The 13,825-nt window shown below is 43.1% G+C and overlaps 1 protein-coding gene across 1 annotated transcript; it reads left to right on the top strand.

Annotated features, from left to right (window-relative positions):
* The first annotated feature begins 1,678 nt into the window (after window positions 1–1,678).
* On the top strand, window positions 1,679–8,738 carry LOC135882392 (perilipin-3-like). Its single transcript, XM_065409323.1, has 6 exons — window positions 1,679–1,741; window positions 3,435–3,633; window positions 3,914–3,987; window positions 4,606–4,753; window positions 7,001–7,137; window positions 8,412–8,738. Exons 1-6 carry the CDS (start codon window positions 1,679–1,681, stop codon window positions 8,736–8,738), a joined length of 948 nt encoding a protein of 315 aa, XP_065265395.1.
* The last annotated feature ends 5,087 nt before the right edge of the window (window positions 8,739–13,825 follow it).

The raw sequence follows: 13,825 nt of genomic DNA on the forward strand, positions 1-13,825 counted from the left end.
ATCTTGCTGAGTGAGAAGACTAGAGACCAATACAAGGGGGTGGCATTCTGTATCCAGTGTGAATCCCAAGCTACTAATCACCTGGCTGTGGCATGAACACAGGGCCGGTGCTACCAGTAAGGCAAACTAGGCGGTTGCCTAGGGCGCCAAGATTTGGGGGCGCCAAAAAGCGGTGCCCCCAATTTTTTTTTACAGCGTTCTTGGGCTGGGTTGCCGGTGGCGCACTGACACGTACGGCTCAGACTCCCTCTCCCAGCGCAGCAGCCACTCCACTTCTCCCGCCTCCCAGGCTTGCAGCGCCAATCAGCTATTTGGCGCCGCAAACCTGGGAGGGGAGGAGAATTAGAGCGGGGGCGGCGTGCTCGGGGAGGAGGCAGAGCAGAGGTGAGCTGGGGTGGGGAGCTGCTGCACGGCTCCCCGGGGGGGGGGCTGCTGTTGGGGGGGGCACCTCAGGGCGGAGGGGGGGGCGGGGAGCTGCCGCAGGGCTGGGGGGGGGCGCAAGGTGGAAGTTTTGTCTAGGGCGCGAAACTTCCTTGCACCGGCCCTGCATGAACAGTCGCATCACCTGGCTTCAAGTTGAAAAATTGCCTTGCGTGATGATTGTTCTCTTAACTAGGAGTTAGTTAGGTGAATGGTCCCTGGCTAGTCGTGATCATAATTTTTCATTCACTTAGGCCTTGGATGATGTGCACCAGGACATGCAAGGCTGCTGTGCTCCGTCTTGAATAGGAGCAGAGAGTACGGGAGGGTCTAAGTCTGAAATTCCATGTGCATTTGCTACCTTCCTCTTGATTGCAGGGAGAAAAAAGGAGGAGAAATAGGTGTGTGAGAGAAGAAACAGGCTTATGAGAGACTCCCAACATGTAAATGAAACATTATATACTCTCCTCTTTGAGTTACTCCTACTTAGGAAGAGGAGAAAGGCAGTGGCTATGCAGCAGTGCTTTCATTAAGGCAGAATCAGATTCCCTTGCATTCCCTGTCCTTCTCATCATCTTTTAGCTTGTGCTCACATGCACAACATTCCCTCACATGCACTGGTCAGGATCAAGCACTTAATAGGTTCTTACAGCGCGTAAGGGATTGGACTAAGAACTATCACGGAATTTTCTGCTCACTCAGTTAAATTGCATCCTCAGAAAACCAAGCAAAAGTAAAAGTGTGTGCAACACAATTTCACTAGGCAAGAAAGAGAACATGGGTGCCATGCTGGAGGCTGTTCCATGCTTACAAACTGGGCTTCTATTTCAAATCGTTTTACAAACAACCTGAAGTGTTGAACCTAACTATAGAAAACCCCAGTTGCACAGATCCCTCAGACTGATTCCTGGTACCAGGCCTCCCCCTTGCCCTCCTCACTGGAATTACATCGGACTTAAATTAGGATGTGAAATGGGAGGATGTCACACATTCCATCAGAGCAACTTACATAGTAAAACTCTCTTTCTATGTGTATGTGTATGAGACACAGAGAGACACACAGAGAGAGAACATGGGGCATTGACTTTAATGGAGTTACTCCAGATTGACAGTGGGGATTTGGCCAAATACATAGTTTTTAGGCTTTGATCAGTCTGTGAGATTCTCTATCCTTGTGTGTTATCTGAGGTTTCCATTAAAACCCTAACTTAACACTGTCATGTCTCTCTGTTGACTTTCAGTTATAATTGACTGCACCATGTCCTCTAAGACCACCAAACTAGACACTGCTTCCTCAGAGAACTGGGAACAGAAGAAGCAGGTGGGTACATCCTGTAGGAATATGAAGTTCAGCAGGTAGGATACTGGTTTGCATTATTAAGCACCAACCAACAGGTAATTCAGGCCACCCCTACACAGAAGTGTCAAGAAATGTGCCTAGTGACTGTTGAAATGAGTCCAGAACTGAATGAATGTGAATACTAAATTCTCCATTCTGTGCCAAGAAAGATAGTGGACCAGGTCCTAAGCTAGTGTAAATTGGCTTGTCTGTCATTGGAGGAGTGCTGATTTATACCAGTTGAGGGTCTCACATTAGGTTTATAAGTAGCATCAGGACTGATACTTTTCAGCTCTTCTCATCCATGCTGGTGTCATATGGCAAGGCCAAGACTGACACAGCAAAATTATCTGTATCTAACAATTGTTCAGCAAATTCAAAGGTGGTTTCTGGAAGTCCAGCTGACTTAAGTCTATTCCAAATAGCCATTCCACTGTTCAGTGATTTCTTGTTATGTTTTTCCATACACAAAGACCAAAGCAATGTTTGTTTTTAGTCTGTCTGACTTAGATTTTTGATTAAGGAAAACAACAAAGAACATGTATAAAAGGCCTGATTCTCCACACTTGTACACCAGTTTTATGTTACTGGTGTGAAGTAATATTGGCATAAAACTGCATCCTAACTAAAAAAAAAAAAAGCAACTGTCTCATAAGAGCCCCCAAAGTGAGCAAGAAGGGGTGGATTTTGAAGGTGCAGTACACAGCAAAGAGAATGACATCTCTTGTTAGTTACTAAATTAGTCACACCAGATTAGATTAGAAACGGTCTAGACTAAGACTAGAAACAGTCATAACTAAAAACAACGGAGGAGTCCTTGTGGCACTTTAGAGACTAACAAATTTATTTGGGTATAAGCTTTCGTGGTCTAGAACCCACTTCATCAGCTGCATGGAATGGAAAATACAGGAGCAGGTATAAATACATGAAAGGATGGGAGTTACCTTCCCAGGTCTCCTTACACTTGGAAAGCAACTCCCATTCTTTCATGCATTTATACCTGCTTCTGTATTTTCCACTCCATGCAGCTGATGAAGTGGGTTCTAGCCCACGAAAGCTTATGCCCAAATAAATTTGTTAGTCTCTAAGGTGCCACAAGGACTCCTTGTTGTTTTTGCTGATACAGACTAACACGGCTACCTCTCTGAAACCAGTCATAACTAAGTATTCCACCCCCTCCTTAAAGGGCAAGGGGTAAAATAATCTTTTGATTTTGGTTCATCTTAATTTTCTGTTTAAAGAGTTCAAAGACAGAACTAGAAGAAGTTGTACCTGGACTCAAATTGCTGCAAACCCCCGTCCTCCACCTCCAAAACCCAATGTCTTCTCAGTGTATGCACATACAGTACTTATTGCTCAGAAATGTGAATAGGACTAGATGTTTGATTTTATTAGACTTTTCAAATTACCTAGTTTAAAAAGACGTATTGACGCAGACCATGGATTCTGAATTTCTTTGAGCAGATGATAGGATTTCATTTCCTCTGCAACTCCAGATCCACAACCACTGTACATGGTGTAGCTCCATTGACTTCAGTGAAGTGCTGCCATTTAAACTAGCTCTGGAGCTGGTCCTAATCCTTTGGAAAGCCAGATAGATCAATCAGAGTTTTGAGTTTGCTTCTTAACCTGCCAGTGAATCTTTGCTGATGTGACTTTTCCTGTTTTGCCTCAGTGTAATGTCTTGAAGAAACCGAGTGGCCTACCCTTCGTTAGCACTGTCTGTCACTTGGTTTCCACCAAATATACTTCCATCAAAAAGAGACACTCGTACAACCAATCTATGTGTACTGGAACAGAGAAAGGAGTGAAGACCATTAATGAAGTTGCGGTCAGCAGTGCACAGCCAGTTCTGAATACCCTGGAACCTCAACGTAAGTAAACCAGGATAGAGAAGATTTTCTCAACGGGAAGGGAAAGTGTAACTCAAAATAAAAATTCAGTGGGAAATTCCTCATTCAGTCCTGACTGTCACATATAGGTGGTGTGCAATTTCTCAGCAACTTCTGTGCCTAAAACCAGCTGGAAAATTGGCCTCCTGTCTCCACTTCTGATATGGCTGATCTGAGAACGATGGCATATAAACATAAGCCAATCTATTCCGACTCACACTGAAAGAGAGTTAAGAAACTAATTCAATTTACCTCTCTATAGCTGCAACAGTAAACTGCAAGGGTCTAGAGTCAGTGGAGGAGAAGCTGCCGATACTTTGTCAAAATGCCGATCAGGTAATTATCTTTTATTCAACTAGAGACTCCTTAAAGGGGAAGGCTATGATCTGATCTATTAGCAAGAGTAACTAGAGCTGTGGTGGCAGCTGAATGCCTTGCCAGAGAGGTGTGGATAGTTGTACCCTATTTTGCAAGAACGTATCTGATCAAAAAATGGGTAATTGTGGATTTCACTAGACAATAACAGGCAGTCTATGCAGTTTCAATTCAAACTCTGGAGGGAATGTTGGGGCAGTGGACAAACACACATTTTCTGATGACTGCAAACTAGGAAAGGGGAGATAAAATTGGATGACACAAGCCCCGTTTCATAGAGGTTCCAGAACAACATTATGTTGAAATGTCTCCTGTATGGAAGATTGAAGCTCACCACAAGCGGAAGGTGATGTCCCTTCATCAATTGAGATCTACCCTATTTTGAGATGAGATCTTAGGTCAAAGCGTTAAGAAATGCAGCTGCCGTTGTTCAGCAGTTTTGAAAATTGCCCCCACCTTATTAGATACCCTCATTATGAATTTAGCAGCCTAGCTTTGGGCACCCGAGTCTGAAAACTTTGTCCAAGATCTTTTTTTTTTTTTTAGTATAAAACCAACTTTCCTCTATTTTATTTTCAGGTTGTTTCAGATGTAAAGGACTTCATGAGGTTTTCCGAAGTGACAAGTGAAAATGATGCAGTGACCAACACAATCATAGGAGTGGTCGGCCTGACAAAAGAAGCCATCCAGACCAATGTGGAGACCCCCGAATCAGCAGTGATTAATGGTATGAGTACAGTCATGGGATGAAAAGTATGTAGGGCTGGCCGGGAAAGAAGAATTCTGATTTAGAACAAAATTGGAGGATTTGAAATTAGTTTTTGTTCCACAGTGGAATGAAAATGAGACCTTTCAAAAATGTTCATTAAAAAACAGGAGCAAGTCCCAACCTAAAATAGCCTGGTAATTAGGGTACTAATCTGGCATATGGGAGACCCAAGTTCAAGTCCCTGCTCTGCCTGATTTGGAGCAGGGAGTTGGCTGTTCTGGGGTTGATTCCATCCTGGAGCTGAGAAACCTTCATGATCAAAGTTCCATCCAAATCACTACACTTCTGTCAATGGTTTTCATGAATCTGTATTTTCCAATATAAAAACTTTCTGCTGAAAAATTCCTGACCAGCTTTAGTCAGATGGCCAAGAATGAAGTTTAAGCCGTGCTGGAGACAGCTGAAGAGCTAGCACATCCCTACCTCCCCACAGCTGGTGAAGTGGGTAAGAACTTGTGTGGGTCACACCCAGGTTGGGAATTTCAAAGAAGCCTAAGGGAGTTCAGTGTTCAGCTTCTACTGATTTCCAGTAAAAGTTGAGTACCTACATCTCATAGGTGCTTTTGAAAATTCCAGCCCTGGTGTCAATATTTTTGCCATAGCTCCAAAATAAAATGGGGGCATCCCAATGTTCCACTCTTTTCGTTACCTTAGACTTTCCCTCTATTTGGAGTTGGCTGATATAATAACAAGCCAGTAAATGGATAAAGGGCCCCTTGCATTGATAAGACCAAATAATTAACAGGATTCCCACTTGAACTAGCTTTAAGCCATGAGCTACTCCTTCATTCTAGTCCTTGCTTTCATCCATTCACACACTGGGGTGTAAAAGGAAGACAAATATCAGACTGACAGAAGAGAGTGAGTTTAAAATATGTCCCCAGGCATCCTGTGAAGTGAGACTTGGCTGCAGCTGCGATGACATATGTTAAGCTGTTATGTAACATTTGTTTTCCTGAAGATTGCTCAGTAAAATGCACACATCTGGGAGAGCAAGATCCCAAGCCATAAAACTATGACTGGTGCTGAGTGTGTTTACATCCTGGAGCACATGCTGTCACTTGGGGGGTGTTAATGCTTCATGGATAGGGGAAATATAAGTGTGTGGTCAATGGTTATGTTTCTTATCAAAAGGTAAATGGTAGTAAATGGGGAGGAGATACTTTGAGGACCACTGACCTTTCTAGAAAAGCACTGGCTAATTTCAGAGGAAAAGTGGTTACACACGCGGGATCTGGGTTTAATTCCCAGCTCTGCCACAAATTCCTGTAGGGCTTCAGACTAGTCATTTCAGTTCTTTGTGCTTCTGTTTCCCATTTGTAAAATAGGGATAATCTTCTCTTCCACCCATTGTCTGTTTAGATTATAAATTCTTAGGGGAAGAGACCGTCTTCTGCTTCTGCCTAGCACAACAAGACCTGAGTCAGTTGGGGACTTCAGGCGCTGCCATAATACAAATAACAGCAATAATAGTTTACCCAATTTCTCATTAAAACAATTCCATCACTAGATTGGTGGCAAACAGTGGTAATAGTAGTGCTGTTGCAAAAGGGCCAGCCTTTTAAAGGTATTGAGGCACCTAAAGATGCAGATAGGGATCTAGTGAGATGTTCAAAATGCAAGGTGCCTATCTCTATCAATGGGAATTATGTGCCTAGGAACTTTTTGAAAATCCCACCAGGTGCCTATTTACCTTTCTGTGTTCCTAAATACTTTTGAAAATCTGACCCTTAGTATCTCAGGTGCAGGTAGAACATGTGCTGTGAAGGTTTTCTAAAACCTCTGCTCTAGGAATTATTGTGGGCACAGGGCCGGCTCTACCATTTTTGCCGCCCCAAGCAAAAAATAAATAAATAAAAAAAAATAAAAAAAAAGCCGCCCGAACTGCCGAAGCAAAATAAATAAATAAATAAAAAGGCCGCTCGGTTTGCCGCCCCAAGAATGGATGGAATGCCGCCCATAAGCATTCGCCGCCCCAGGTACGTGCTTCCTCCGCTGGTGCCTGGAGCCGGCCCTGTGTGGGGAAGTTCTATAGCCTGCGTTATACAGGAGGTCAGCCTAGATGACCACAGTGGGCTTTTCTGGCCTTATAATCTATGAATCTATGAGTCAGGCTTTCAAATGAAGATTTGGCGAAGCTGTGGTCCATTCTGACATTATCGCCTTTCATTTGGCAGCATAACTTTATTCTCTTGTTTCTTTCAGTTAAACCTACAGCTTTTGCAGAAAGGCATGGAGTGGCTTCTGCTCAGCAGCAGCAAGGTTATGACCGTTACTGGGTGCGTTTGGGCTCCATGATGACCAAATTCCAGCAATGTCCTTTCCAGCATTCCCAGAGCAAGGTGAGGGATGCCGGCCAAAGCATCTGGGAGGCTCTTCAAACTAGTTCCCTGGTAGGAACAAAGTTCTTTCCCCTTCATCCTTATCCCAGAGATGTTCTGGGCAGGACCACAATATAACTAATCTTCTTCTTTGAGTGGCCTCTGCATATTCCCACTCTTGAGATCTACCCAGTGCTTAATTTGTAATGACAGCGGTGCTGGGGCTCAAGCAATTAAGTGTTAGTGATCAAGAATTTTTTTACTTTCATAACTGATACGGCAAGCCCAGAAGTGCCGGGGTTATGAACTGCCAAGCCTAAAGGTGCCTTGGCAAGCCCTGACACAAATTAAGCACTGAATGTACCTGTGGCACAGCCAGGATCAGTGGAACCTTCCAATGCCATTGGAACACTACCTTACACCCTCCTCTTGTGACTCCAAATGTTTGCGGGGCAGAGCAATAAAAGTGGTGTGGAGCACCAACTGTCACAGTTCCTTCCAGCCATGGTGGCAGACGGAACGGGAACCTCACCTGGTCCATGGACCCAGTTTTGTCAGAATGTATCATCCAGTGCCTTCTTCATTAGGATTAGTGTTAGTTGGCTTCTTCAGTTAGACAGTTTTTACTTATCTTTTTCAGGTTTGGCAGTTTCATTGTTGTTCTTTGTCCCAGTAGGTTCTTTAGCAATCCAGTCTTTGTGAGAGTCAAAGATTGCAAGACTTCTTATTTATCTAGGCCCATTCCAGACCGTATATAGCAGTGATACTCAGACTGAGGCTCGCGAGCCGCAAGTGTCTCTTTAATGTGTCTCCTGTGGCTCTTTGCAGCACGGGATATTTTAAAACACTGTGATTTAATTATTAACCAATCTAAGTTATTTACCAATCAGGATGCTTTTCCTATGTTATTAACCAATTAAGTTATCAACTTGCACTAAGTTATTAACTGATTTACTGCGTGAGTAATATATATATAAAACTAAATGTAATATAGTACTCTAGTAAATGAAACAATGAATTCACACTACTGGGTAATGTTGATCTCTAATGTGGCTCCTGGACCACTGAACGCTGAGTATCACGATATATAGTTTCAATAGAAGCTCCTCAATGGTCAGGGGGAACCATACCAAACAGGGCTGGATTGGCATGGAAAACATCAAAGAGAGCGGGAACAATGGTTCTGTATTGGGGAACAGTTTTAGGATCAAACAATAGTGTAGTTGTAGACGTCTCCCATTTCAAGAGATATTTCTAAAAATTGTACCTTCACACTATTAATTTGCTTCTTGCAGTTGCTGAAATATTGCATCATTGCCTTGATTCATACAATTACACAACCCCTGAAGACCATCTACCTGATCCTACTGGTTATTATTGAACACTTTCCCGTCAACTTTCAGGATAAGATGCAACAAGTTTCCCATACCACAGAAGTGCTCCGTGCTTCAGTCTCCACTCTTGATTCCTTCCAAGATCTGTTTAGACGAATCCTCTCCCAAATATGGGAGAAAGTGACCAAGGAGGAGGAACATATGAATGAGCTGCTGGAGTATGTGGTGTACAGTACACCTCTCTGTTGGTTTGTGGGACCCTTCAATGCTTTAAGAGGTAGAACATAAGCAGACTCCACAGAAACTGCAGAATATGGATAAGAAGGCGCACATAACAAGTGACACTATTTAGACTGCATACGTTTGGAAGCTGTTATAGGACAGGACTTCCCAGTGGAGCTAATTTATTTGTAGACCTGTAAAGTTTGTCAAATGAAAGCTTTGATCTTTGTGATCTCAGCTCTGAGATTAGAGCTGAGTCTCAGAATAGCCTGGAAGTAAATAAATAAATTGGGTTCTTTGAAAGTCCCTTTGGAATCATTTAAATACAGGCTGCGGGAGGGGAAAGGGAACTATAAAAAGTCTGACCTTGAGCAAAACTTTTTGGTTAAATGTGTGGCAAACAGAATCAATTTAAAACAGGGAGGTTAATAGAAGTTTAGGAATTTTAGCAGATAGCAAAGAGAACGTGCCATTGCATAGTCCTATACATAAGAACATAAGAACAGCCATACTGGGTCAGACCAAAGGTCCATCTAGCCCAGTATCCTGTCTTCCGACAGTGGCCAATGCCAGGTGCCCCAGAGGGAATGAACAGAACAAGTAATCATCAAGTGATCCATTTCCTATCACTCATTCCCAGCTTCTGGCAAACAAAAGCTAGGGACACCGTCCCTCTCCATCCTGGCTAATAGTCAGTGATGGACCTATCTTCCATGAACATATCTTGTTCTCTTTTGAACCCTGTTGTAGTTTAAATTCTGTTCCAGTTGTCTACTCTTGTGAGTAGAAAGCTCTTTAAGGGCAACATTGAGATTTGCCCTACATAGCCAGGTAGGTCAGGAGGAGTGGCTGAGTAGGGAATCACTGTTCTGTGGCTGATGGGATATCAGGCTCTGTGGGGCTGCTACTGCCTTCCCCAATGCAGGTGGGAAGAGAGTGGGCAGACCAGACGGAAGAATATATAGACCTTCACTATATGTCCTGGGTCACTTGCACAATACAGGCCTGCTTCTCCACTGCTTTGCACCTTGTGTAGTCATTTACCCTTGTGCACAGTGGGTGTGAAATGCTGCCACATCAGAATGGTAGTGTAACGCAGCCTAACACAGTGGGGCATTTTGTCCCCCACCCCAGTAGCCAGTCCACCTAAAGAGGTGTATGAGTTTGCTAAGGAACCTGGATTCTTCAGCACAGGTAACAGAGGCTCAATTTGACACAGGATGAAGAATCCTCACTAGAGCTGGATAAAATATTTTTTAATCATAAATTTGCCCAAAAATGCATTTTTCAGAACACAGAAGTTATTTGCAAATTCAAGTAAACAATGGGGGAAAGAAATTGAAAAAGTCAAAACAGTTTGTTTTGGTCATTTCAAAATGAAATGTTTTGACTTTTCATTTCAAATAGTGTCATTTTGACCATTTGGAAATGAAACACTTTTTTTTTTTTTCATTTTGAAATGGTGTTTCTTTTCAAAATTTAGCTAGATTTAAAAAAAGGGAGGGGGTAAAAAGCACCCAAAACCTAGTCCGCACGCAAATATTTTAATGTTGCTTGACAATGTCAAGTGGAAAAGGTGGCAGCTAAGGGGAAGGAACTCAGAATCTCAATCTAGTTGCCCATTTGGGATAGACATTTAGAAGGAACGGTGATAGTGTAACGCTGACAAACCCCAGTCACCAGGATTGAACTGGGTACCTCTGGAGCTTAGTGCATGAGCCTCTACCGCATGAGCTAAAAGTCAACTGGCCCTTAGCTAAGGCTGTAGAGCAGACTCATTAATTGCTCTCTCTTTAAGTGGTCTCGGTGCCACTCGATGGGACAGAACACCACACCCAGAAGATGTGTGGGTTACAATAGCACTAACATAAAAAGACTACAAGGGTGGGAATTAAGATGGATTCAGCACTGGCTAGGGTATCAAAATTAAAGAATCTCAGTTGCTTCTGGAATTATCCATGACTCTTTTGCTGCCCCAACTAACTGCACCAGAACCTCACACCTCTTCAAAAATATCACAAGGAATGCCATGAAGTGGTTTGTGCCACAAGGCTGTACTGTCCAGTGAGCAAGAAGGAATCCAATGGGAAATTGTATTTTCATGCAGTCATGATCATTTTACAAATGTTTACAATTTCCTTGATATTTATCTGTATTGAAGGCATATAAACTGTCAATGGAGGGGAGAGGCCTTTTCCTTAAGCATTACAAAATGCAGCCAGAAAGCACATTTGAGAAATGCAGCTTCATATGTTTAGAATGAACAGTAAAATACTTCCAAATTCAGTTACTTGGAAAACGTTGTGCCTTGCGAGTTATATGATAAAGCGGCCTCATTCTGGGAGAACTCCAAAACAGTCAGGGTGCATCAGAGGTCCCATCCAGACTTACATTTCTGTGTTTCTTGCCTTATCTGGAGTGGCTGGTCTTCAAGTGCTAATGGAGCTAAAGTCTATCAATATAATGTGGCAACAGATTATGGAAAAAACCTTGAAAACATGAAAAGAGCAAAAACGGATGCACAGGCATCTGCCTGCCTCTGCAGAGAGCCTGACACAGGAGCTCAGAGAGGTGTGAACTGCCCCATTCATCAAAGTGGGGTAACTCCCATGCAAAGTGAAGGTGATATACATACAGGTCTAGATTTTTAACTATTTCACTGCTGATCAAAGTAAGCAAGAAAAGAGAGGGAGGATTGCAGATCTGCATAATCTACCTAGGGTGGCATCTCATTTTCATGGTGAGAGTGGATGTCATTAGGGAACTATTCACACTCCCATGGCCAACATCTGACCATTGGGGCTAAAAGACCAGATGCCACCAATCCTACAGAGGCCAGCTAGGCATTTACCTGTCGAAGTCCTGGGAAGGTGGGTGGGCGCACACCAAGAACAGCAAGGGTCAAGTGGGGGGTAAAGAGTTACCTCCCTTGGTATGGATGCTGCTTCTCCCTCCGTAGGAGGCTGGGGGCAGATACAGGCAGACATCACTTTGAGTGGGAGGGATAGCTCAGTGTTTTGAGCATTGGCCTGCTAAACCCAGGATTGTGAGTTCAATCCTTGAGGGGGTCATTTAGGGATCTGGGGCAAAAATCTGTTTGGGGATTAGTCCTGCTTTGAGCAGGGGGTTGGACTAGATGACCTCCTGAGGTCCTTTCTAATCCTGGTATTCTATGATCACGGTCTCAGTTCTATTCAATGGATAATCTCAAGCTTTTCTTTGCAGCCATGTGGGGTAGAAACATTTATTTTTAAATGACAGCTGAGATTGACATAATCACATGACTGGGATCCAGGCATGTGGCTATTGTACTTCCATTTTAATCTGGTCATATCCAGTGGTGTAGCTGAACCTTACAGAGAGGGACCCAAGCCCCAAGGGGAAACCAGCAGAGCATGTGTGCTCATGTTTTGTACACCTGCACAATCTGCTAAAGTAGCATCTCATATAGGCAGAGCTTGGATTGTGGGCAGGACTTGGGACAGTACCACCACTTTTTTTCCAATTCAATCCAATTCCAATTCAAACACTGAGGGAGAACAATGAAGGGGTGACAGAAGGATAAACACTCTTTTTTCCCAGCCTTCCCTGAAACAGAAAGTGGCACACTTTTCCTTTTTTCTGAAAGGGGGATGAAGGTGGAGAAGGGCAAGTTCTTCCAGTTACCCTACCTAACTCTTGTTTCCCAACAAAATGCTGTACTATCTATCTAAGGTATTTATATAGCCCTGATTGCCAGAGTATCTGAGCACCTCACAAAACTTCTATGAAGCATGGAAGCCATATTATCCCCATTATACAGAGGGGAAATTGAGGCACCGAGAGGCTAAGTGACTTGCACAAGGTCACACAGGAAGTCTGTGGTAGAGCCTAAAATTGAACCCAGTTCAAATCCTAGGCTAGTATCCTAACCACTAGAAAAAACTACCTGTCTTCAATATGCCACTCCTTGTTCCAGTGTGTCAGTTTTTACTTTGAAACTATAGCCAACATGCAGGTGAAGCAGGCACATTGCTATCTGCAACCTTACCACCAGAGATGGTCTATATTTGGCTGATTTTTTATTTGTTTGGGGTGGTGTTTTTTTAGATTTTTCTTAACACAATGAAAAGTTCTGTTTCAATTTTTTACCCTTTTTAAAAAAAACTTTTCTCTCCCATTTCTCATTGGAAAGGGCAATGAAAATCAATGATTTTTTTAAGTCACGCAGGTGTTTTTGAAAATGTTACCCATCCTAACTAGCAACTGTTTCTAGGCAGGCTGTGGACTCAAAGTGAGTTCAGCTGGATGACAGCAAAGACCCGGTGGGGTTAATTGGTAACACATTTGGGGAATAACTCACTCCCAATCTTTTCAGTCCCCAAAGGATTTGCATTCTCCTATTGGTTAGCAAAGCCTTCTTTTCACTGATTCCCTGAACTGTCAGTCCTGAGTATTTCACTCCCTCCCCTCACAATTACATCACCAGGGTTGTATAAAATCTGACCAGGGGGGTGAGTGGAGTAAAGCAGTGTCTGGAGTACTGAGACAGGTCAGTGGGTTGGTTTGGGGCTGGTTCTTGAAAGAGTGGGACTTGTTGGTGAGGCTTTTTAGTCTTTCCCCCCCCCCCCCCCCATGGTTTATATAATTCCTTGGTCAGGGCTTTGCAGTTATGCTACTAAGAAATGTTTGGATGTGTAAATGTCTGTATTAAGAAGCTGTGGGTAGGACAGGTGTTGGGAAGCTGAGTCTGGGGAACTTAATGCTCACTGGCCTTAAGTCTCTTAGCTGGTGAGACAGGATCGCATTCTTAATTTTCCTCCCCTGTAGTTAAAACTATTAAATGGCCTTTAGTAGTAATGACACCTACTGCCTTTAATGTAGTCTCAAAAAACCAGAAGGTTTTCAACCACTGTGTGCCATGAGAAGGAATCCTCTTTCTCCTTAGCTGTAGTAGAACTGAAATATTTCTTGGCTTAAAAAAAAGCATTAACCATGTATTTAGTTCCCTATTCCTCTAAATATTCCTTATTAATCCGAGGGCCCTGCCATTTCTTCTACTCCCTCTTTGGAGTAGAACACGACTCTTGTCTTTAGGGTGCTGTAACTTTTCCTTAAGTAACTTAACTTGTAACTTCAGGCCTTTCTTCTTGCCCTTTTCAGGTATATCTGAT

This window comes from Emys orbicularis, chromosome 1, assembly GCF_028017835.1.
Source record: "Emys orbicularis isolate rEmyOrb1 chromosome 1, rEmyOrb1.hap1, whole genome shotgun sequence".
In the NCBI taxonomy this organism is placed as follows: Eukaryota; Metazoa; Chordata; order Testudines; family Emydidae; genus Emys; species Emys orbicularis.